This window comes from Episyrphus balteatus, chromosome 3 (assembly GCF_945859705.1).
Source record: "Episyrphus balteatus chromosome 3, idEpiBalt1.1, whole genome shotgun sequence".
In the NCBI taxonomy this organism is placed as follows: Eukaryota; Metazoa; Arthropoda; class Insecta; order Diptera; family Syrphidae; genus Episyrphus; species Episyrphus balteatus.
The window spans coordinates 101352230-101377146 of record NC_079136.1 but is presented as its reverse complement, the minus strand read 5'-3'; the positions used below and the strand labels follow the sequence as shown (position 1 = coordinate 101377146).

The 24917-nt window shown below is 31.1% G+C and overlaps 1 protein-coding gene across 4 annotated transcripts in view; it reads left to right on the top strand.

Moving 5' to 3' along the window:
- The first annotated feature begins 727 nt into the window (after nucleotides 1–727).
- The window catches only part of LOC129912978 (TBC1 domain family member 4), a 56357-nt gene continuing 32167 nt past the window's right edge, over nucleotides 728–24917 (top strand). For all 4 annotated transcript variants that reach the window (XM_055991269.1, XM_055991268.1, XM_055991267.1 and 1 more), the window contains exons 1-2: nucleotides 728–1540; nucleotides 13342–13785. In XM_055991269.1, the coding sequence (XP_055847244.1) occupies nucleotides 1421–1540; nucleotides 13342–13785 (564 nt within the window). In that variant the 5' untranslated portion in view covers nucleotides 728–1420. The remainder of the gene's footprint in view (nucleotides 1541–13341; nucleotides 13786–24917) is intronic.

The following is a 24917-nucleotide window of genomic DNA, read 5'->3' as shown; positions in this document are numbered from 1 at the left end:
AATAACCGTTAATAATTTGTTTCTAATGAATTACCCCACATAAAAACAGAACCTCGAAAACAGCCAAAATGACGTTTTTTAGCATTTTATAACGGTAATATTTCAAAAACGGAGGCCAATCAAATTTTTCTGACTTCAGATTCGGATTCAGCACCCCGAAAAATACTAGAAAAGTATATTTTCGTTCTTGTGGCAAAAAAAAAGTCAAATTTTGTTGACCAGTGTAATCAATAAAAGCGAATAAAAAAGATTTTATTACCATTTTATTTATTGTTAAGTATCACAACCCAACTAACAAAACAGAAGATATACCTTTTTTGAGGTTTTACTTGTGCATTATGTGAACGAAAATTGAATCTTTGTCCAGACATTCTTATTTGATCCAGAAAAGTGAATGTTTTTCGAATAAAAATTCTTCACATAAACTGGACGTTTAGTGAACATTCACAAAAGTGTTTGCTGGGTTTTATTTTGTGTTAATACACAAAAAAATTGTCTATGTGTGAATAAAATGGCGTGTCCAAATGGAGAAATCAAACAGAACTCCGTTTTCTTGCTTGAAGGACAAAAGCCTCGTATTCAATTCAGTGCACTCAACCAAACAGAGCAAAAACGAAACTAGCATCGAATCAAACAAACCTTTTGACAATGTTTGAAATGAAATGCGCAGGAATGTTGCTATTCCTCCAAGGAGCAACAAAAATACTATCCATGGCGGCCTGCAACATTTTATTGTCAGCCTCCTTGCATTCAAATTGGACGCGAATTCGAGTTTTCTTTTGTAATTCAACGTAATCAAATGGAAAAGGGAAATTTAAACCAATATTAATGCAAATTAACTTATTAAATGATTATTAATTTAATAACAATATTCCCATGTAAAGAAAAATGATCTAACTTTATCCAATGAAAGAAAATCCAACTCAAGTGTAATCTTCACTTTTTTTTCTGTGTCCACTGTCCTGTGCCTGCGTGAAAATTCTATTGATTTTCTGTTCTCCTTGAAGTGAAAATTCCATGCCGTAGATTTGCGAAAATGTAAATTGAAGATATATATTTTTTTTCTAATTGAAAATCTAGAGTTGAGTTCACCACCAGTCAATCTTTTATGTAGACAGCGTCTCTCCATTTATTGATTTTGTTTTTGTCTCTTCGTCGAAATTCTTGTGGTTCTGTAAATAGTTGACTTCGACAAAAGGCATACTTACCTTCGTGTGGTTTAATAACACTGCCTCCGCCTTTTTCTATCAGCGTCAGAAAAAAACTTTTCGCCTCTTTTAAGAACACAAAAATGTAAATTTAAACTGCCCAGTAATTTTATTGTAAGTTTAATCTCGTGTTCATTTGTTTAAATAAAATTAATCCAACTCGTTAGCGAGGAAGTGTAAAGAAAAAAACTACATAAAAGCATCCAAAAACAATGAAAACACGACTAATTACCTTGACTTATCGAGGATCTGCTTCGGTGGATCCTCGGTACTCGGCCGCAATGTTACCATGGACAATAAATGATATAAGATCGATGGAGAATTACACTCGGGTAAGTAGAAGACACTTCGTCAATCTGGACTTGCTTTAAAGTTATTTATATAAACTCCCCTAAGAAACCTTTTACTTTAAGAAAAAGAAAACTCTTTTATCCTTTTTTACTTCTTGGCAAATTGTTTTCTGTTTTGTAAGGCGCAGAAGGCGAATTACAAATTGGGCCAAGTAAAATGATGTCATGCCGAAAAACAAAAGAATAGTCATTAAATGAAGTTTATGATAGTATCCTCAAATTGGAGTGATGACTGTGTTGAGTAGGTGTAATGTGTCTTTTGTTTTTGGAAATTACATAATTTCGAAATCATTTTAAAAATTACTCTTAAAAGACTGTCAACTTGCAAATACTGAGAATTGAACAAAGTCCTTCTGCAACAAAATTTTCAACATATCTCTTTTTTTTGGAAGTTATAGGTGCCTATGTTCTTGGATTGAAATGACTCGATGTACCTAGGTATTCTCGTGAAAAGTAGTAAATATACAAAATTGAAGTTTAAAACTTACAAGTTTGTCTTGGTGAATATCAATTTAGGAGTTAAGTTTGCAAACACTTGTTAACTCTTGACAAAGAGTTATCTGCCTCTAAAGAAGTTTTTCATCGCAATAAATCCCGTCTATTACTCTTTTTCCTAATGTTGAATAGAATAGACAAAAATTCTTGGTCACCGGCAATACCATTCACATATCTTTTCCAGATCTCTGGCATTATTCATTAACGGAGTTAAAGAAAGTTTTTATTTTATATTTAGTCCTTTGCCTCGTATAAGATTTTGAGGAAATTATTGTTTTTTTTTGTCGGAGCTTCCAAATAACTGGAGGTTCACAATTTGGCTTTTGATATGGAATTCTTAGGATGTGATCTATCGAAAGAACCTTGTCATCATAATGGTAATGGCAATGGCTTACGGTCGATTTCTTCACAGGGTCCTGCGTTAATTTACACCTGTTGATTAAATTCGACCAAGATGGTAAACATAAAACAATGAAAAATTCCAGCGAATTTTTTGATAAACTTTGTTTCGTCAAAGGTCAAACACAAAATGTGTTTTTGCAAGAGAACTTCTGTCTACGCACAGAAAGCCATTTAAAATAATGCGATTTCCACGAATGACTTCCATAAAGATCGACCTTTAATAATTTTTTTTATTAAAAAACATGTTCATATGTACAAAGGGCTATGGTTATTATGTCGCCAACTTGTTAACTCATCGCGTGTGGTCTATTTCACGAAATACAATTCACAAACACAAATTTGTAGTTTTACTTATTTTTAACAAATTTTTAAATTTCTGTTTGTACCAATTTAAAAATTGGTGGAACAGAATTTGTTAACTGTTTTACAATTTTTTGTGAAAAAGTATTTGTAAGGCACTTGATTCTTAGGCTTCTCTACCTTACCAAGTCATATTATTCACTATTCATTTTTCATTCTTGACTCTGAAAGTTATAGAAAAAATTCTCTGCATTTCTTTTTCTTGGCTTTTTAAGTTTCATCAATTTTTTTTAAAATATTTTGTTAGTGGTCATTTTCATGTACAGCATTTTTATACCCAAAGTTCCAACGAATTTCATTTGGTTTTTGGCCACCATCGTCAAAAAACTGCATCAATAAGGCAGTTTTCGGTTGAGCTATATCTTTTATCTTGAGGGGTAATTTAAAAGCCAAAATAGGCTTATTTGTATGCTGAATAAAACAAAATAACAACCAAATTTACACGACTATTTCAAAATACTATAAAAGTCCTTTTAATAAAGTTACAATTTTCAATGCAACAGGTACATATTTTGAAAAAAAAAAAACAAAAAAAAAAATTTTTAAACTTGTAGCTGCGCTTATTTTACAAGAAAATTAACTTTAAACGTATTCTTGTATAAACTTTTCAAATTTTCCCATGAAATTTAATAATAGCATACTTTTGGGGTACATATATTTAAAGTGGACTTCTGCCTGCAAGACTTATTTAAAATGCATATATATATATTGACGTTGATAACAGTTTGTAGCTCTCAAACTTGATGGGACGAGAGTGATAAACAAAACGAAAACAGTAATAGTATTGTACTAAACTATTGAAGATATCTATCGTTCTAAGCTATGGACTATATAGTAACAATTGATTGATTTGAAAAATGGGTTTAACAATCAATGAGGGCAAACCTCATTGATTGTTTGTTCTAAAAAAAGTACACTTATAGGATTATTGGAGCCTATGACAGCAATAATCCGGCCTCGTCTAAGGTGGCGCAGCAAGTGGAACCTCAATCAACTTGGCGTAGTAAACTGAAAGCAATTAGCTAGCATATGGCTGACTGGAGAAGCTTGTTGTTTGAGATCCGAATCCCTAATTGATTTTGGCGATTCCACCTTAAAGCGCTGGTAACCCTAAGTAAGTAACTAATTAAGTCCTTTATTTAGGTACTTTATCAAACTTAAACGATGGTTATACCGATATTAACTTAGAGGTCGCTTAATGTGATTTGTGATAGTTAATCGTCACATTTACTGGCTGAATACAATGGTGTAGCTGTGGCTGATGCTTGTAGTACTGTCAAAATTTTACTGAGGGTAACAACAACAAAAGTTGGCGGCAGCTGAGCAAAAAGTTGAGAATTCTTACACTTTCGCTACAAGCTACAGCCACAGCTACACCATTGTATTCAGGGGGTTAAAGTGCATTGTGACAGTCAACTAAAAGAAAGCACTTTAGTCGATTCAACCTCTGATAGCCGATCCTAAAATTTAGAAATCATATCTAGCTAATGATATAAAAAATAATACGTGGATGTTTGTACATAATATATCTATAAAAATAATAGTATTTTTATGTCTTTATGGTAGTCATTCTTGTGAATTGCGTTGTTTAGTCGAGTCCAAAATTTTATTCACTCCTAGGTTATGACCTTTTGTTCTTGGATGTGAGGTTGCAAATTGCCTTCATAAATGTGCCGATCAAAAGCACATTTTCGTCAAATTCTTCTACTGACTTTAGACCCAGAAAGGATTTATCCCAAAACTCCATGGTTTGCTATGGAAAAAATTACAATGTTTTGTTGCCCAAAAAAGATGTCTTTATTTTGTAAATACAAAAAACAAATTCACAAATGTGATGGGAGATAAGTATTGCAAACAAAATAAAAAAGATTCTTGTAAAAAAGATTTTTCTAACAAAGTCTTCCAGCTATAAAACCAAGTCTTAAGGGTTTTCGGGCCAAATCGTGCATCCAACGAAGAACTTCCTAGGAGAACGAGTAGAAGAGTCCATTGAATCTATTATATAGTAATACCCGCATACTAAAGAAGGAAAAAGAGTCGAGGAAGAGTCGGCGCAACTGAAGAAATGGACGGACCTGAAGTAAATTTCCAAAAACTGCACACGATGGCGCACAGGAATAGCTGAAGCCTTATTTCGCCCCTAGGGATCACCCACGCACTATATAGGTTTGAGGAATTAAGCGTTAAAGTTAAGCGCTCGTAAACCAACTTTGTTTAAATTTGGCAATTGTTTCGTACTAACAGCTGTTTAGTGGTTCCACTAAAAAAATGTTTAGTGGTTCCCAAAAAAAATATATATTAGTGGTTCCCAAAAAATTATTTATTCAGCAGGTTCCAATTTTGCGAAAAAATGTGAAAATTAAGGAAAAATAGAGCAATGACAACCGGACTTGAACAATCTGAGTTAAGAAGCTGCCAGCAGAATTAATATTTAAAACAAACACAATTACAATTGTAAACTGTAAATTTAACTTATAGACAAAAAAAAAAACAATGTAAAAACGTTAGGCCGGCCCCTTTTGTGCCAACATAATACTAATATAATCAATGTAAATTTTTAGATAACTAGTTTTAAGCATATAATTACTGTTCAATAAAAATATCGTTATCGTTATAGGAAAAATAGATGTGATTCCAAACTGCGCTTTCACATACTGCGCACATATTTCGCCATTTAGGTACTCTTTGTTATTTATAAATTTCTTATAAAATACTAAGGCCCATATCTTAAGATATAGGTACATATCTTAAAATATCCAAAGTTTTTTGTCTTCCTTAATTCGACAATCTTACCCTAATAGGGTTCACTGAACTGGAAGAATTTTACATCTAATTAACTTTGATTTTTTTAAATCTTTAAATAACCCTAAAAATGGTTACCCTCTTATAAGAAAAATATGTAAAGATAGGTATATATTTTATATTTACGAGAAAAATCTGAATTGTTGTTTTCTCTCAAAGACTATTATGCTATGCTATCCTATCATCATCATTAGATTATTATCTTTTGTTTCTTTGTCGTGTAAAAAAAGCAGGTAATTCACATTGCACAAACTCAACTAGAATGCTAATTACAAAGTTCTACCCCCATGCTATCTAACAATTGTTACTTTTCTTCCGACTAGTTTCAACAACTATGCGACCCGGCATTGTATTAAGATACATTGAGTCATTTCCCCTTGATAGTATAACTTTTAACATTTCTTTAGCATGGTTGTAGAAAATCGATTTTTTTTAGTTTATTTTCAAAGAAACAGTGGGGTATATCAACAATAATTATTATTATATCAAATGTTAAAGTTCTAGAGAAGTAAAATATTTGTTGACACTGGGGTCGAACTGCGGCATACGTTCGTTAACGTTTTGACTATTGCTCTCTCTATTTAATAAGAAGAAAATGATAGAGACATAAAGCGTCAGTACGTTAACGTACGTATGCCGTAGTTCAACCCCTGTCATCTTCGCTTTCAATGCAAGGAATCTGAACTAATGCTCTGAAATAATTAAGGCTCTGATTGGTCAGCTATCATTAAGAACATCTTATCTTTTATAATAGATATCCGATCAGAGAATTTAAACAGTTTCAACATAAGTTGAGATTTCGTATATTGAACCTGTGGATTATCACTGCTCGTGGAAAAATGATGATGATCTATTTATCAGAGATATTTATAACTTGGACCCAGTTATACCTACATAACTACACAATGTAATGTATTCGAAATTGATTGAATTCTCTCAAATTTTTTTAAATCCTCCAATACAAGTGGATTCAATAAACAAGACTTTTCTTTAATATTATAAACGATATTATTTTAGTTATTTTTTCCATTAAATTTTAAACAATGACACACTATACATTGTGTTTTGAAAGCATCTACCTGTGAGGGGGAGTTCTTATTGAAATCACAAACAAGAAATAAGAGTCTCTTGTGCGTGAAATAACGTCACAGCGTCAAAGACTTTTTCTTAATTAACTAGAGCAAGGCCCCAGGGCATATTTAAATCCATGCCTATATGTTATAAAGTTAAAACATGCAATTTACGTAATAAATTAATGGTTATGAATAAAAATTATTAAAAAAAAATTGTTTTACACAAATACATAAAATCAAGTACTTAAAATCAACAAATAAAAAAAAAATTGTTACACTCATGAAAGTTGGCAAAAAGTTTGCTTTTGGGATAATAACCAAGGATCAAAAAAGTCTATACAAAAAAATATGGTGGAAGGGTGTTTTTTTCGCGGACAAGAGGGAGGGGGTTAAGGTCAAAACTAAAGTGAACAAAATTATTGTTTGTGGAATATCATTATATGAGACATGTTTTAAAGGTATTTTTGATGCTGAATCTAATGACATCAATACGATTGCTCAAGAGGAAGGGGTTAAGGTCAAAACTAAAGTGAACAAAATTATTGTTTGTGGAATATCATTATATGAGACATGTTTTAAAGATATTTTTTATGCTGAATCTAATGACATCAATACGATTGCTCTAAGAAAAGTTATAGCCGATTAAAAACAAGAATGCTTGTTTTTTAACTTCAACAAGTAAAATATTACCAAAACCCTTGTGAAAAACATGCTACACTGACGAAATTCGGGATGAAGGGGTTAGATAAAGAGGGACAAGGGATTCATAAAGTTCTTAAAAATATTTTTGTTGAAAGGGTGTTTTTTTGATAAGTTCAGTTGTTTGTAAAGTGTGATAACAGCTGACATACATTTTGTTAATTTTTCAAACTTATTGAAAAAGTAATGTCTGTTATAAGAACTAAGAATCAACAGAGTCTACAAAATTATCATGAGTGAAAGGGTGTTTTTTTTTTTTTTTTTTAAGAAAATGAACTTAAGTATAAACGTTCAATTTGTCATCAAAACCAAAAATAAAATAAAGCGATTTACCTCAAACTTTGTGGTCAAAAGTTTTAAATAATCCCCTGGGGTGGAAATTCAAAACAATTTTGATTAAATTTTGAATTTTGTTTTTGAGTGAAAACAAATATGAAAAAATGATGGGCCACCCTAATGAAATTTGGTATAAACGTTGAACTTTCGAAGAGACAGTGAAATCTGTAATTGGTTCCAAAAAGCCAATGATTCGTGAAAAATGTCTAAGAACTTAAGTATAAACTTTCAATTTTTTGTCAAAAGTCTTAGATGATTCCCTAGAGGGGAAATTCAAAACAATTTTGATTAAAAAATTACATGTCCTGTGGCAAATAAAGTTCTACTTTTGATATAAAGAGAAAATTGTTTGGACCTTAACAGTATTTGCCATATAACCTTTTCCTTGATGTCTGACTATCTCATAACCGATTTCAACGAAAATTTTTGTAATTATTAAAATTAAGCAAAAGTTATTTTTTTTGAAAACAGATCAATGAATTCTGTTGAAATTTTGTTTTTGTGTGTCGATTAATATTTTTTTATTGACTTAAATTTTTGTTTGAAAATGTTTTGAAATTTTTTTATTTGTAAAAGTTGAAGATAATTATCTTATAGATAATTCCCACGCCTCTTTCCCCCCCAGATACCGCACGCGCTGGGGTCCATTTTCACCGAGTACGAAGTCATTTGCGGATGATTATCGTATCGGCACTTTTTAGTGTTTTTTGAAGGTAAAAACAAATTAAAAAGATCTAATCTATAAATTATAACTATTATTTTTGGATCATTTTTTACATAACCTCAAAAATATGTATGTATTGAGAAAATGTTAAAAACTCATTTTTTGTTCTTTGGTTTTTTTATAAATCCTTCTGATAAGAGGTTAAATATGTGCCAATAAAAATTGTTGAAGCCTAAAAAGGAACATTTTATGTCAAAGGTTTGATGCTCTTCAGTTATAGCTTAACAAAACAGAGGCCCCAAAGTTGTTGTTTTTTTTTTCATTTGTAAAAATAATAGGTATTAATAAAATAAGGGTAACAACTTTGAAATCACTTACGCCCACAGATTAATAAAACTTTATGTCAAATTTCAACACAGAACAAATAATTCAATCTATAGGTATCCAATTACTTAGCTAAGTAATGAAACGAAAACAAACGTGCCATTTTCTTCAAACTTAATTACCATATAGTTTACATAACTAACTATATTCCTCTTCGCATTGTATAGTCAATTAAATGAGAGAGAATAAAAAAGAAACTTTTAAATCAACAAAACAATCAGATGAAAGCATCAATTCAATGAATCTTTATAGTGATGCCAAATTAATCATAGCTGCTCTTAGATCCTTACAAAATATCGTTAAAGGGGCGAGTTGGAAATACCATATTTACAATCTCACGTCATGCTTTGACGCAAATCGTTAGCCTTGGGGGCAAACAATCGTTTATAGTAAATTATTGTAGGTAGGAAAGGCACTTACATTATGTAGAATACAAAAATAAATGTATACAGACATTCAGATGTTATGCGATATCCCCAGACATTTAATTGAACTGCTTTTGTTCTGATTTAACTTCACAAAGTTACTATAGTTTGTAGTAGTTAAATAGCGAGAACTTTAAGTGAAGTCTGTTTATTAGTTAATGCACATTGTGTGATTTAAACTTATGCAATACAAAAATAGAACTTTAGTTGGATAGAAAAAAAAACTGCATAAGAACTTAAAACAAAAGTATAATTTAACCAACGGCAACACTTTTCATGCTTTAGTTTTTTTTTTTAACAAATCAGTTGGGAAGTGAAAATTTATTTCAATTTTAACTTCTAAGCATAAGTGCTCTCAATAATTTAATACGTTAAAGGTTAATTTAATGATTTCTATAAAAAAAAGTTTTTAGTCTTTTGATTGTAATTTTTTTTATTAAATCTTAAAGTACATACACACTTCACAGGTGTTTTGGATTGTTTTGAAAAGATTCTATTCCTTTTAAAACAACATTTCGTTTCTGTTAAAACAACTTTATGCATGTATTAAAAAAAAAAACTACGTCACATTTGCACTTTTCTATCTTCTTTGTGCAATCTACTCTCTGTCTCTCTCTTTTTTTATCTGAATGTTTTCTTCTCATTTTTGAATTGCCTACAATTGTATTTATTTGAAAAAACTTGCAAACTGATCCGCGAATTGAACCTAAAAAACTTTTGCTCCGAGCAACACTTCTCCACTAAGCAACAGCTTATTTTTTTTTATATCGAAGAAAAAAATGATTTTCAATTCTTTGAAATCTAAATGCCGTTTTTCATGTAGAATGAAAACTAAAACATCTTGTTCTTCCATTATTGAAAAAAAAGTATAAACCATGACATTTTAAAACGACACTAGAACAAATCGAATTGAAATAAAATGCACGACTGGGTCGCACGAACTTGCTCTTAGAGTTCAAGTTGCTTAATTTTTTAAGACTTTTTATATAGAAACTTGGGAAATGTACATAGGTATGTATATAACAAAAAAAAAGAAAAAAAAAAAAACAAATTAAAAAAAATAAAATTAATTTAAAAAAAAAATAAAACAATATCTGAAATCAAATCGCCCCACAAACAAAGTATGCAGTTTTATTTGATATATTAAGGTGCATTTTTAGAAAAAAAATTTTCAAAATCGTTAGAGCCGTTTTTTAAAAAACTAGTTTTTTATAAATAATTTTTTGAAAAAAAGTTTTAAAATAAAATTGGTATGCCATTTTGTAGAAATCACTAATCAACATCTAAAAACAAAATTTCAAAAAAATCCAATGTCCCGTTTTCGAAAATTTGATTTTTCAAACAAAAATTTTCAAAATTTGTTTAAAAATCCAAACATTATTTTTTTCAAAATTTTATTTTTGGCTTATATTTTAAGTATATAAATGCTTTTGTATAAAAATTCGGTGAAATACAATAAGCAGTTTTGCAGAAAATCCGATTTGAAAAAAAGCAGTCCTATGGCAGGTACCGTTAATAATGATTTTCAAAAAAAAATTTTCTTCAAAAGATAACCCTTGTTTAAAAACTAACATTTGAATTTTTTTAACAAAATCGTTGGAGCCGTTTTCGTGAAATTAAACTTTTCCGAAATTTGTGTATGACAGGTACCGTTATTTTTGGTCCAAAAAAATTAATTCCAAAAACCCCTCTGGAGAGTCTCCAAAAACTGCTACAAAGCAAGTTTGAAGTCAATCGGTGCATTCGTTTAGGCTCTAGTTCCTTATACAGACAGACGGACAGACTGACAGACTGACAGACTGACAAACTGACAGACTGACAGACTGACAGACTGACAGACTGACAGACTGACAGACTGACAGACTGACAGACTGACAGACTGACAGACTGACAGACTGACAGACTGACAGACTGACAGACTGACAGACTGACAGACTGACAGACTGACAGACTGACAGACTGACAGACTGACAGACTGACAGACTGACAGACTGACAGACGGACTTCCGGGACCCACTTTTTTGGCATTCTCTATCATCGTAATGTCATGGAAAAATGTTATCTCAACTTTTTTTTTTGTACGAATGCATTACCTACTTGATATATAGTAGCTATATCGCAAGTAAAAATATAAGAGGTTGAAAATTATTATTGTAAAAAAACATCAATTTTCCAATTGATTTTACCTCCGAGAAAGTCTTCACGTTAAGCCGTCACGTCAAAAACACCGTCTTGTATAAAATACAAGACTATCGTCGATAATGGAGAAGAAGAAATATTTCCAAAATTAAATCAACGTTGACTATTAAATTTTACGTTGTTTTCCCCTCAGTGTATTCCAATTTTTGTTTATAACGTGTATAAATGCAAATTAAAAGGATTAGGAACGTAAACAGAAATGCATACCAAATATGTTTTTGAGACAATTTGTTGGTGTGTTGATATTTGTAGGAACGAATCCTTTTGTAATAGTTGAAAAAATTGAAATCTGTAAAAGCCAAAAGTTTAGGATTGATAAAGTTTCACCATTTAAGATACAATTTGTTAGTATCTAGGTACATTTTTTGAAAGATATATCAAAAGACAGTTAAGCTAGTACCTTCCACATTTTTATCTTTCTCTATAGCATAGGGATAGGGCAAGTATTGGCTTCGTGTAAAAAAAAAAAATTTTTGAGGTTTTAATCAACAACATTACGATGATGGAGGAGTCCAAAAAAGTGGGTCTCGCAATCCCCACCGTGCGTCCGTGCGTCCATCTGTACACATTTCCACAGCCTAAACGCGTGGATGGATTTTCTTCAAGCCGATGTTGATGTTTACGGAATTCTGAAAGTTTTTATATCTCGCTTAAAAAGTGTACCTCCCGCATACAAATTTTTCAATATAAACCAAATATCTCGAAAACGGCTCTAACGATTTTGATTAAACTTTGCAGACTTAATATTCAAAGCGATTGCAATAAAACTGCATCATTTGTATTTTTTTTTTTTTTTTTCAAAAAAGTCAAATAAAAATTTTTTTTTCATTTATCAAAATTTTTCCTAAATGTCGGCTCTTCCCCAAAATCAATTTTTTTTTTTTAATTTACCTATATAGAGCCAGCTCTTAAAATCTACAAGTAAACTAACATAAAAGTGCTTTGAACTGCAAGAGCAAGTACGTGCGACCCCAGTTGTGCATTTTATTTTTTTTATTTTTGCTTTAATTGTTGTTTCCCAAAAAATGGAATATTTGCGATCTTATAATTTTAGTAAAAATCGAACAATTTTTAGAAACCCATATAAGAAAGGGAAATAAGTTATTTGCATTTTCCGAATAACTCAATGTAACAGGTACTTCTTATTTGTTTTTATTTATTTTCAATTTTATGTTTATTTGTTGTGACCTGTATGTCCTGATTTTAAAAGAATTTTATCTGGTATCCTCCTGTAGGTACAGGTTTTTCTGTTCTTAAAAGTCATTTATCAAGATGCAGAAATCATATCTCGAAAGAACTATCTATAAACATTTCTTTCGATATAATTTTATGGTTATATCGGTTTAAATCTTTACGAGAATTTGGTGTTCAAAAAAAAGATGTAATAGATTTTTTTACAAATCTTTAAATTTGTTGACTCTTTTTGAATGCATCGCAGTGTAGGATACATTTTAATTCAACTATGCTTTGAAATATTCTAATTTAAGCTAGAACAAACTTTAAGAGTATATAGTCCTTTACATATGTAATTCGCTGATGCCTGAATGCTTTGAATATTCATAAAGTCGTTCTCCTCTTATGTAAGTGAAAATTGTACCATAAGCCCACTTGACACAATATAAAAAAAAAATTAAAATAAAATGGAAAAAGGACTTCTCTTAAATAAAAAATAAATAATTCACAACAAGCCAACCATGAAATTATCTCTTTTAAAAGTCCTTGAATTTTTTTCTCGGTTTTGTCAACAATTTATTCTTGTGTCTTTATTATTGTTTTGTGTACAAAACACAAAAATCTTTACAAAAGCTTCATATAAATAGTGTGTCGTCCTTGACATGGAGGCGGTTTTTTTTTTTGTTGTTGTTTGTTTTCAATTGTATATTTGTTAAGCACATTTGTATTTATGTATTTATTCAATTTTCTTTTTTTATTCCATTTCTGCAGCTCTCGGTTGGTGTGGAAAATGGGACACTTGAGTCATATAATTCAGATTTCGAACTCCAATTTGGCCATCCATTAAAACATGTTGTTGGCATGTGTCGCATCATTCATCGTAATGGACGCACTGGATACTCTCAAGTCAAACAGAACACGAATGGCATTAAAAACGCTCTGAGCAATGCCACAGTTTTGTCCTCGTCTTCGTCATTGTCATCTATGTCCTCTTCGTCATCAACGTGTAACTCGAATGGTACTTCTAGTAGTGTGTCCGCAGGAAGTGCTGGAACTGGCAATTCAAATGCATGTGACAGTAATGGAAGTGCTGCTGTCAAGAGTGCGGCTATTATGGAATTTAACGGACCTTTGACAGGACTTGTTTACTTGATTAAGGATCCGCGAGATCCTCTCTTGCATATTCACTTGTTCGAATGCGAATCAATTGATGAGGTGAGTACATAAAGGATAAAATTTATGTTTGCTGTTTTTCTGTTTTTGCCGTTAAGAAACACAAAAATGGAAGGGTGTAACTTATATGTACATGTACATAAATCAATCTTCTGTGAAACAATATGCTTACTTGCTAAAATAAAAAAATTTTAGTGTTCATAAAATTATAAAAATACACTTGAAGCATCGCCTTATTATTAAAAGCATTGTGTCATTGTTCACCAAGAATTGATTTAATTAATTTAAGTTGATGATAAGTAGTGATAAATTGCCAAAGCCCTTAGGAAGGTAATACCAGAATATAATTTATGCATATATTCAACTGGAATTTATTATCTGATTATGATTTATTTCAGCTGAATTTGTGTATCTACGCTTTTGACTGTATTTTCCATAATAAGAGCATAGTTTTTATATACCATCTTGAAGCAAATGTGTCAGATAAATCATTCTTTTTATCAAAAAAACAAAACCGACTTCAATGGATTGAAATTTGGATTTATTGTTTTCTCATGGATTCTATAGTCAGAACTAGACGAAATTGAAATGGGACCACACGCAGCACACTGCGCCAGCTTTCGAATACAAAAACAATTATCAAAATTGGTTCACTCAGTCCAAAGTTACAAACATAAAACAAAACAAAAATATAGACGAACTGATAACCTCCTCCTTTTTGGAAGTCGGTTAAAGAACACGTATATTGAAACTTTATATTTTTTCTCCAATTCTTTTGATTGAAAACACTGGTCGTCAACGAAAATAGAGCTTTACTTTTCTAAAGCATTTTTGTGTGCTGAATTCGAATCCGAATAAAAAGTCCCTAACACCCCCAAAATCTGGAGTTAGGGGCGAAAAACGGTTTTTTGGACCTTCACCCATTGAAAAAATTCTAGCTTCTTCAAATTTTTACCCATTTTCATTATACCTTTTCAAAATGTATAAAACATGTGATTCAGTTAAACCACCTAGAATTTATAAGCTGTCAAAGTTCAAAAATTCCATTTTGTTTTTGTCATTTTCCCAACTTCGACATTAATTTAAAGTACATATATGTTTTCAAAACAACATGCTGTTTTAAAAATATATTCTAAAATAAAATTCATTTCCAAATAAAAACAGGTATTTTTTATGAAAATCAGTTCAAAATTGGCTTAGAAAATTTTTTTTTACGATTTCAACCCAGGCACACAAATTCGAACGTTTGGGCACCGAACAAAAATGTTATTTTGGCACGTAGTACGATAACTTGGGAGCCAGTATTTGATAACGGTTTTTTGTAGAGGAGTTCAATACAATCATTTCTTACTATGGGAGGGGGGTCTATCTCCCCCCTTTAGAAGGAGGGGTAAATTTCTAAAAAAAAATATTAAAATAAAAAAAATTATTAAAAAACAACGGCAACACTTACAGTTTTAAGTCATACCAGTTCCGAATGACAGAATTGTACATTTAATTCTAATTTTGAAATCAATATATTTCAACCAATTGTTTTTGAAATAATCGATTTCAAAGTTAAAAATAGACGAAAAAAAAACTTTAAAAAACTCATTAATTACTATTTTTGTCCAGACTGTGAATTTTAATAAAAAACTGACTCATGTTTCTACATGCCTCAATTGATTCCTTATCGAACAGTAAAAACTACATGTTTCTCTGCATTCTACGTTTTGAGAAAAATAAAAACATGTGATTCAGTTAAATCAAAAATGGGTAAAAATTTGACGAAGCTAGCGTATATTTTGCAACCTGATTTTTGTAACACATTGTAATTTATCGACAACTTTTAAAATCGTAAAATCCGTTTTTGAGAAAAAAAAAACTTTTCATTTAGCTCGTATGACAATTACTCTTAGCATAATTTCAATTTACCCTCAAGGGTCTAGGCTAGTGAATCATCGAAGTATCAAGTTCGAAGCAAAGCGCTTCAGTGGTTTGAACTGTGGTTCGAGATAGATAAGCATAAGCATATCATAACTTTACGAATCATTTACTTGTCCTACTAGTAGTTCTTATTATTTTCTGAATTTCCAGAATACTCAAAACCGCGGGATTTCACGTTTAGAGTTAATCGGACCATTCGTCAAGACTTCAGTTTCATATTCTTACAGGCAGAAGAATTTTGTTCTGATTTTTTTTTATTTTTTTCTATAAACAAAATAAAAAATCATGACTATTATTCAAAGTGAGCCTGAACAAGTTTAAGGTTGACCTAAAATGACGACAAAAACTAAAAATGGGGCTTTGTTCCTGAAGGCCTCAGCAATAATAATCCGTTTTTACCAAACTCGGTTTAGCTTCCTTTTTCGAAATACCCCCCGTAAACGTGTTTTTTTCGAGAATAATTGAGGAGCTCAGAACTAAAACGGACTAACCCACATTTTCAAAAAAATCAAACTGAGTACACAGATCGAACCGCAATAAAACAATTTATAATATAAAAATACATCCCCATTAAATTACATTAAATAGAGTTAAAATTAGAGCCAAAAACTTTTGTCACTCTAGTGGACGCCATTTTGGCTTCGGCGACAAAATTGCCTAAATCATTTATAGCAAATGTAGTTTCGGAATAAAAAAATATCAGACCTTAGCCCAAAAGTGTAGCCAACACTCCTAACTAAAAAAAATTACAAACTAAGTATTGAATAATATTTTTTTTATAACTTTTACAAGCCAACAAAAAAGAAACCCTGAAAATATGATTTTCTTTAAACTCGTTTTTCTCAAAACGAAATTTTGTGGGTTAGGCCGTTTTGGCGCTGAGCGCCTCAATTCATATCAGCACAAGGCTCGAGTACGATAACTTGGGCGCCGAGAATTGAAAACGGTTTTTTGTAGAGGTATTCAATACAATCATTTTTTGTTATGGAAGGGGGATCTATGTCCCCCCCTTTAAGAGGGAGGGGCAATTTTCTAAAAAACTACTAAAAAACATATTAAAAAACAACGGCAACACTTACAGTTATCAAGCCTTCTAGTTTTTGTGAAAATTGAAGAATAGGAAAACTACTTTCTTTATCAGGCTCACTAATGAGCGTTCTGGTACCACACTGGTACCAAGAAATTTTATTTTTAAGATCCAATTTTAAATGGAAATAAAACCCATTCATGGAATCGAAGTAGATTAAGGGTCAGTTTGTTCGCAGTCGATTATCTTTTAATCAAGGATTATTCCATAGAAAAATCCTTGATTAAAAGATAATCGAGTGTGAACAAAACAGTCCTAAGCACAGTACTTTTTAATTTTTTATTTTTGATAATGGCAAAGCAAAATAGCCAAAATAAAAATCTGATAAAGAAAGTACAGTTTTTCTATTTTTCAATTTTCTCAAAAACTAGAAGGCTTACTGGTGGACCAGAATGATGTAGGTGTGGCTGTGTCTTGTGGCGCTGTCAAAGCTAAGAAGTATGAAATTATTATATTGGTGCCAGAATACGTAGCTGTGGCTGTGGCAAGGAAATTCGCTGTGGTACAAGTCGAGTCGACTTTTACTTCAAGCTACAAGCGCAATGACTTTTGACGTTTCTAATGTGGTTGCTCAGTTAAAATTATTTTTTTTCAAGACAATTGACATTTTAGTGGGCCACATAATTCTGTTCATCTTTTCTATATTTTGAGCGTTTTTATTTGACATTTTGTACCACCGCGTTTTTCTCAGCTACAAGCGAATTTACATTCTGTTCAACCAGTTAACATATGGTTTTCAGTATTTTATTAAGGAATTGATTGAGGTAGTTTACATTATCGATTTAACTGTTGGATATTGATTCTATTATTAACATCCGTAATCAATACTTACGTTTCATATTAATACAGTCAAATAAGGAGAAAAAAGGGGTAAATCTCGGAATGAATGTTAGTAGAAATTTTTTTTGCTCAATATCTTCCTTTTGCCATTCTATAACATATCTCAAAAGTCTAGAAAAATCTCATGTCCGCTTGTCGCGATTTCAAGGTCAAATCGCGAAATGGAGATTTTCAAAATTAGCAAAAATAGGCTATGGTATTATATACACATATGATACATGATTTCAAGGTATTTTTTAATGCTGATTCCAAAAAATCTAAAATCAAGACAATCTGACGTCTCTGAAAAAAGTTATACCTGTTTTTCATCTGTCAACGCATATTATTATAACAGTTGCAAACTTACTGCCGAAAAACCCTTAAAAGTTATGGTAGATGAACCAAATTTTGCATGAAGATTTTAGAATCCATCATTATTAAAAATCAAAACAATCCATTACAACAAATATATATACCTACGAAATAATGGTATTTTTTGATGGAGGGGCAAATTTTAGGATATGCACTAAAGAAGATTCTTGTTCATCTTAGGAATAAGTGCTAATAGGCTAATATTTTCATTTTAATCTTTGTTTGGATATTCTTTAACTACCCTCAAAAATCTAAGAAAATCTCATGTCCGCAAGTCCTAATTTTCTTGGTTTGAATATAAGGTGCAGATTTGAAAAAATTGAAAAACTACTCTTCAGATATTTGTGTCAGATCAACATGAATAAGGTGCATTAGTTTTCAGGGATGGTCAGGTTGACTTGTTTGTGAGTTTTGTTGGAATAAGTGTTAAAAAAAACCTTTAAATCATGTCGCTTATGTTGGTATACATATAAAAATTTAAACTTTTCTTATTAATTTTTTAAAATCTGCACCTTATTTTCAAACCAAGAAAATTAGGACTTGCGGACATGAAATCTTTTTAGATTTTTGAGGGTAGTTAAAGAATATCCAAACAAAGATTAAAATGAAAAAATTAGCCTATTAGCACTTATTCCTAAGATGAACAAGAATCTTCTTTAGTGCATATCCTAAAATTTGCCCCTCCATCAAAAAATACCATTATTTCGTAGGTATATATATTTTTTGTAATGGATTGTTTTGATTTTTAATAATGATGGGTTCTAAAATCTTAATTCAAAATTTGATTCATCTACCATAACTTTTAAGGGTTTTTCGGGAGTAAGTTTGCAACTGTTATAATAATATGCGTTGACAGATGAAAAACAGGTATAACTTTTTTCAGAGACGTCAGATTGTCTTGATTTTAGATTTTTTGGAATCAGCATTAAAAAATACCTTGAAATCATGTATCATATGTGTATATAATACCATAGCCTATTTTTGCTAATTTTGAAAATCTCCATTTCGCGATTTGACCTTGAAATCGCCACAAGCGGACATGAGATTTTTCTAGACTTTTGAGATATGTTATAGAATGGCAAAAGGAAGATATTGAGCAAAAAAAATTTCTACTAACATTCATTCCGAGGTTAAACCCTTATTTGACTGGATTAATACTTATATTTACTTTGTTATAATTTCAACTTTACAATATTTTCTAAATCTTTACTTTGACAAATCTGTTCTCTCTGTATAAATTAATTTGTTATTTTATTTATCATTCTACTTTAAACTATTGTTCAATAAACAAGTTCTAGTTCTCAATATATTCTTCTGGAAATTTCTTCAACTGGTGAAACAATATTTCACATTAACCCGTATTGAAATCCATAGTCTTGACAAAAATAGTATTCAATGTATTTTTTCATACTTATTTTTCACAAATGTTGACTTTGAAATCGATTATTTCGAAAACAACTGATTAAATTAACTTGCTTTAAAAACTCAAATTAAATGTACAATTCTAGCTTTTGAAAAAGGTATCATTGATAACTGTAAGTGTTGCCGTTGTTTTTAATATTTTTTTTAGTAGTTTTTTATAAAATGGCCACTCCATGGGGGGGGGGGGGCGTAGACCCTCCCTCCCATAACAAAAAATGGTTGTATTGAATACCTCTACAAAAAACCGTTTTCAATTCTCGGCGCCCCAAGTTATCGTACTCGAGCCTTGTGCTTATATGAATTTTTCTTGAAAAAAAACTACGGGTTGTATCTCGAAAAAGGAAGCTAATCCGGTTTTGGTAAAAACGGATTATTATTGCTGAGGCCTTCAGGAACAAAGCCTCATTGTTAGTTTTTGTCGTCATTTTAGGTCAACCTTAAACTTGTTCAGGTTCACTGTGTATTGTAACTACATTTGTTTAAGCAGCATTATACAAAAAAAAAAAATGCAAACAGTTTAAAAATAAGTCGATCAATTAATTTATCTATTAATCTTGTCTACAAACAACAGAATTCTTTTGTCCCCAATATTCATTTCTCTGATTAATAAACTCAGAAGTTCTTTGAGGGGAGCAATCTCTCATTAAAATAACACTTATATTGGTTTCAATCTTAATAAGGTGCGTGATTGAAGATAACAACGATAATTTAGAATTTCATATTTTGTGGGGCATAAAGAATATTTGAAATGGGGTAGATTTGATGCTGAAAACATCTTCAAATAAATTATGTCAAAAGGTTTTTATTATCGTCAATCCCTATAATGAGATTGATTTGACGAAATAATATTTCATCGTATAATAAATTTGCATGTAGGTACCTAGAGATTTTAAAATTTTTTTTTAACAATGTTTTTCATTGGGGACAAATGGAAACTTAAACTTCTATTTCTTAAATTCTTAAAGTTTTTCATTAAAAAAAATTGAATAAAAAATGAAAAGTCTATCGGCACTCGAGAATACTTGACTTTAATTTAGGGAAAAGTAGGAAAGAAAGAATCTTTAAGGGGTACAAAAAATCAAAACAACTGCCCTAAATGGAACATCCCCATAAATTAAAACAAGTGTGTTGAGCGAGAAAATAAGAAAAATGTATCGACTTTTATTTTCTTCAAACGAAAATACATTACAAAAAGCGAAGACATAAAATAAATCCGTTGAATAAGTAGCACTGATCTCTTGAGATAGTTTATTTCAGTAAAAAGTGAAAGGTGTTGGAAAAGGTATCTATAGGTATGTAATGACGGACGTCCGGGACACATTATTAACTTTGATTACAATGTATTTGCTTTTTCACATGGCGAATGGTAAAATGTACATGTTGTTGGTTCGCTTTTAAGGGCATAAAATGTGCATTCAAGAGCAGATTCCAACTTAAGTCATCAGATATTTGACTAACAGCACAAGCTATGCATGGTTTGTCTGTGTGCGAATGGTTTTTAATACACACACGAGTAAAGTTGCTATTGGAATTTTAGACTCGTAAAAATATTGAAATTGAGATAGCGTTGAAAGAGAAGCCTTAAAATATTTAAGTTATATAGTTGTCAGCTTATTGGCGCGATAATGTATCTGCCGCTGTTCATAAAACATTTTTCTTTTAGTTCATGACGTTTGCCTCTAGAAGGCGTCAAATTTAATTTAATGACACCACAGCATAGAACTAGCGACCAAGTTTGTCACTTTCATTCATAGAATACTAATCTTATACATCAGACCGTTCTAAATTTTGGCAGTTTTTTATGAGTACGGCTGGGGCTGCAGAGAATATTCTAGGCTTCGGACAAGTGTCGCATCATTGTGAAAAATGCATTAAATGTCGAAAAAATATCCGATTTTTTCCGTCTTTGGAGATTTTTGCTCTTAAGCGCTATTAAATATTCCTTCTTACGTGACCTTTTTAGTAAAATGAATTATACTAGGGTTTGTGGGCTATAGGTCTTTTCTTGAGTTACCTTGTTCTTATTTCAATCAGTCGACGTTTCGGGTATGAAATTTCAATAATGTGAAACGTCTTTTTCAAGATATTCTATTATTGAATTTTAAAATATCATTGATACAAAAAGCTAAACAGTTTTTGACAAACCACTTTTGGGAAACCTTAAGAGGTTAAAAAGTTTTTAATATTAGTCCTGAAGAAGGGTATATCCATACCCGAAACGTCGACTGATTGAAATAAGAACTAACTCAAGAAATGACCTATAGCTACGGTGACCATATTTCTGGAAGCCAAACCCGGGACAGATACAAAATTCATTGGATCGTTTTGAAAATATTGATTTTTCAAAAAAAACTTCAATTTTTTTAAAAGAGTTTTCATAATTTTTCCTTATTTTGATATCAAAAAAGATTTTTTGGGAGCGTTTTTGTTGAAACCATTTAATTCGTTTACGAAATCAGAAATAGCCCAGTAATTTTAGGCATTTTTTACCCCACTCTGCGGAAAAATTCCTACTGGGCTAGATTTTGGTATAAACCTTCGTTACGGAGTTGTTATGAAGATGTGAAAAATCGACATTGATATCGCGTTAGAAGTTATAGAGGTCAAAAGGTCACGAAAATCAGTTCTCTCGTGACCTGTTGCTTGAAAGTCAATAGGAGTCTATGGAAAATCTGTTCGTCATAAAATTATCTACAAATATTGCCTTATGCATTTTTCTGTAAATCCAACCGATTTCGGACTATATTATAACTTAGTCATTCAAACTACATAAATTTGTTCCAAGTATCGATATGACTCTTAGAAGTAGTCTAAGATTGATTTGGGGTGTTTTGACCCTCAAATGTTTTTACCCTGAGACCAAAACATCTCAGGGTAGGTAATTTTGACCTGAGGGTCAAAATTAATTGCTAAGATTTTATTAAATAGTTAGTTAGTAGCTAAGTAAGTTAGTTAGTTAGTTAGTTTATAAGTTAGTTAGTATAAGTTAGTTTGAATATCGATTACAAGTGAAACTTATAAAAACGTATTAATAAAAAGCAAAAGAGATTACACATGTATTTTTCAGTATTCAAATACTGAATTATTCACTCTTAAATAAAACAAACCTATTATTACGTATCATATATTATGCCTAAGCTTGAAACAGCTCTATTCCGAAAACGGTTGGATTTACAGAAAAATGCATAAGGCAATATTTGTAGATAATTTTATGACGAACAGATTTTCCATAGACCACTATTGAACTCCGAGCAACAGGTCACGAGATATATGCGAAAAACCATTTTCGTGACCATTTGACCTCTATAACTTCTAACGCGGACGCGATATCAATGTCGATTTTTCACATCTTCATAACAACTCCGTAACGAAGGTTTATACCAAAATCGAGCCCAGTAGGAATTTTTCCGCAGATAAAACATAAAATTACTGGACTAAAATCAAGAAAATGGTTTTATAATAATGTCTGTTAAAAACTTAAAAAAAAAAATATTTTTTTAATCAAAATCGGAAAAGCTACTTTTTAACATTTTAATATTATTTTTAATGATTTTGAAATTGTATGATCTTTAGCACAACTTTTAACATGTCCTTCAAAGTTTTAAAACTTATCTGGGTTCTTTACTCTCTAATATGTTGTTCTTTTTTTAACTGGTGTAGAAATCTGACAAACAGCAGCTGGAACTAAATAATTGAAGAACATTTAAAAAAAACTATAGCCTAGTCTAGAGGCGAAACGAAAATTTTGCTTTTTGTTGCACAATACGCAGCTTAGGCAAGAAAATTCTTATCTGTGCTAGGATATATGGAGAGTTTTCAATCGTTTGTCACCTCCATTTATTTGTCCAGGCAATTTTTCTTGCAGCAAAAGTTTTTTGACTTTGGAGACTTAGAAAATTTTTTGTTTTGCTTCAGCGGCGTACTAGGCTTAATGCTTTATCCGAAAAATTAGAAAAATTTTAATTTCCACCACTGTTTTCTTGTTTTCCGTACAAAGTATTTAAAATATTGAATACAAAAATCAGAGAATGTGCAAATACGGGACAATCACGGGACAAATTACAACATACGGGACACTTATATGTCCCGGGTTTCTTAAATAAAAACCCGGGACAAGCTGTAGAAATACGGGACAGTACCGTGTGAACCGGGACGGATGGTCACCGTACCTATAGCCCACAAACCCTAGTATAATTCACTTAAGAGCTATTCGTAGTTTTGACAAAACTAGCCAATAAAATTTATTATAACGGTCTCTGTGAGTTTAAACGTTTCCGAAATAATGCTTTTTGATTTAAGAAAGTTTTGTTCAAACAATTTTGTAGAAATCGAGTATATTTTTTTCTAACGTAATTTCTCAAGAGATTTATTTTATGCTTTAACGTGGTGGCCACAATTTTTGGTTTGTAAAATGTGCTGGTACTAAGCTATTTGATGTGATTTTTAATTAAATTTCAATTTAATTTAATTAGTTCGATCAGATGGAATGTCTTCTAGTTTTTGAAAAAAATCCAATATATGTATGTCACAAAAACTGTTTTCTTATAAAAAACGCATTCGTTCTTAATTTTTTTTTGTAATTGGGCTGGATGATCACTGGTATTGTTTTTTTTTTATTTATTCTGTATTGGAATTTTCGGTTCTTTTAAAGATTTAGCTATATGTATCTACATTCTACACTCATGTCACAAATAAGTAGACATAGCGAGTCACTGGGGCGTATGCATAACATTTTTGCGTAACTTAAACAGTTTTTACAAAATTTCTAGCGCCAAAAAAATGATACATAGTAATCTCGCAAATAGGAAGGCAAAGGGAACGTTATGTTAAAAGGGTTCGGTAAAGAACTTTTTGATATTAACTTCAACCCATACAAATTAACTAAAGATAAGAAAAGAGATGTGAAAAGATTTAAACGAATTTTAAAAGAAAAAAAAAATTAGTTTTTAAGAAACTCTCCATATTTAATTAAAACTAATTTCCACACGCTAAGACATAACGGGAATATCTAAAAGAGCGCGATGTGATGGAATTTTTCTCACTTCAGATTCCAGCTCTGTACACCGAAAATCCTTATAAAAGTACAATTTGGATTTTTTCTTTCCAAAATCTTGCTGACCAGTTTTATCTTCCTTTCTCTTATACAAAGTGATTCAGGAAGAACGTGCCAAAAAGCTATAGCGTTCAGGGGTTCGAGATAAGAAAAAAATCGTATAGGAGGGGGGATCTATTCCCTCTCGTTTAGCGGGGAGGGGCAATTTAAAAAAAAATTGATTTAATTTGAAAAAAAAATTAAAAATCAACGTGCTACACCTTTTTCTATTGCCAAAAACTTCTTCTTTTATTAAAATTTTAAATAGAGCCATTTTTGACATAGTTTTGGAAAAATTAATTCAAAAATAGTTTTATCTATTTCAATATTGATTTGCATGTTCCTACTTGAAGAAACTCTACCTTATTGGTCCACTCTGTGACATGTTTCATTTCTGATTAATCCACCAACACACAATCAACGAGAAACCTATCACGGCTATTGAACCCTAAGCAG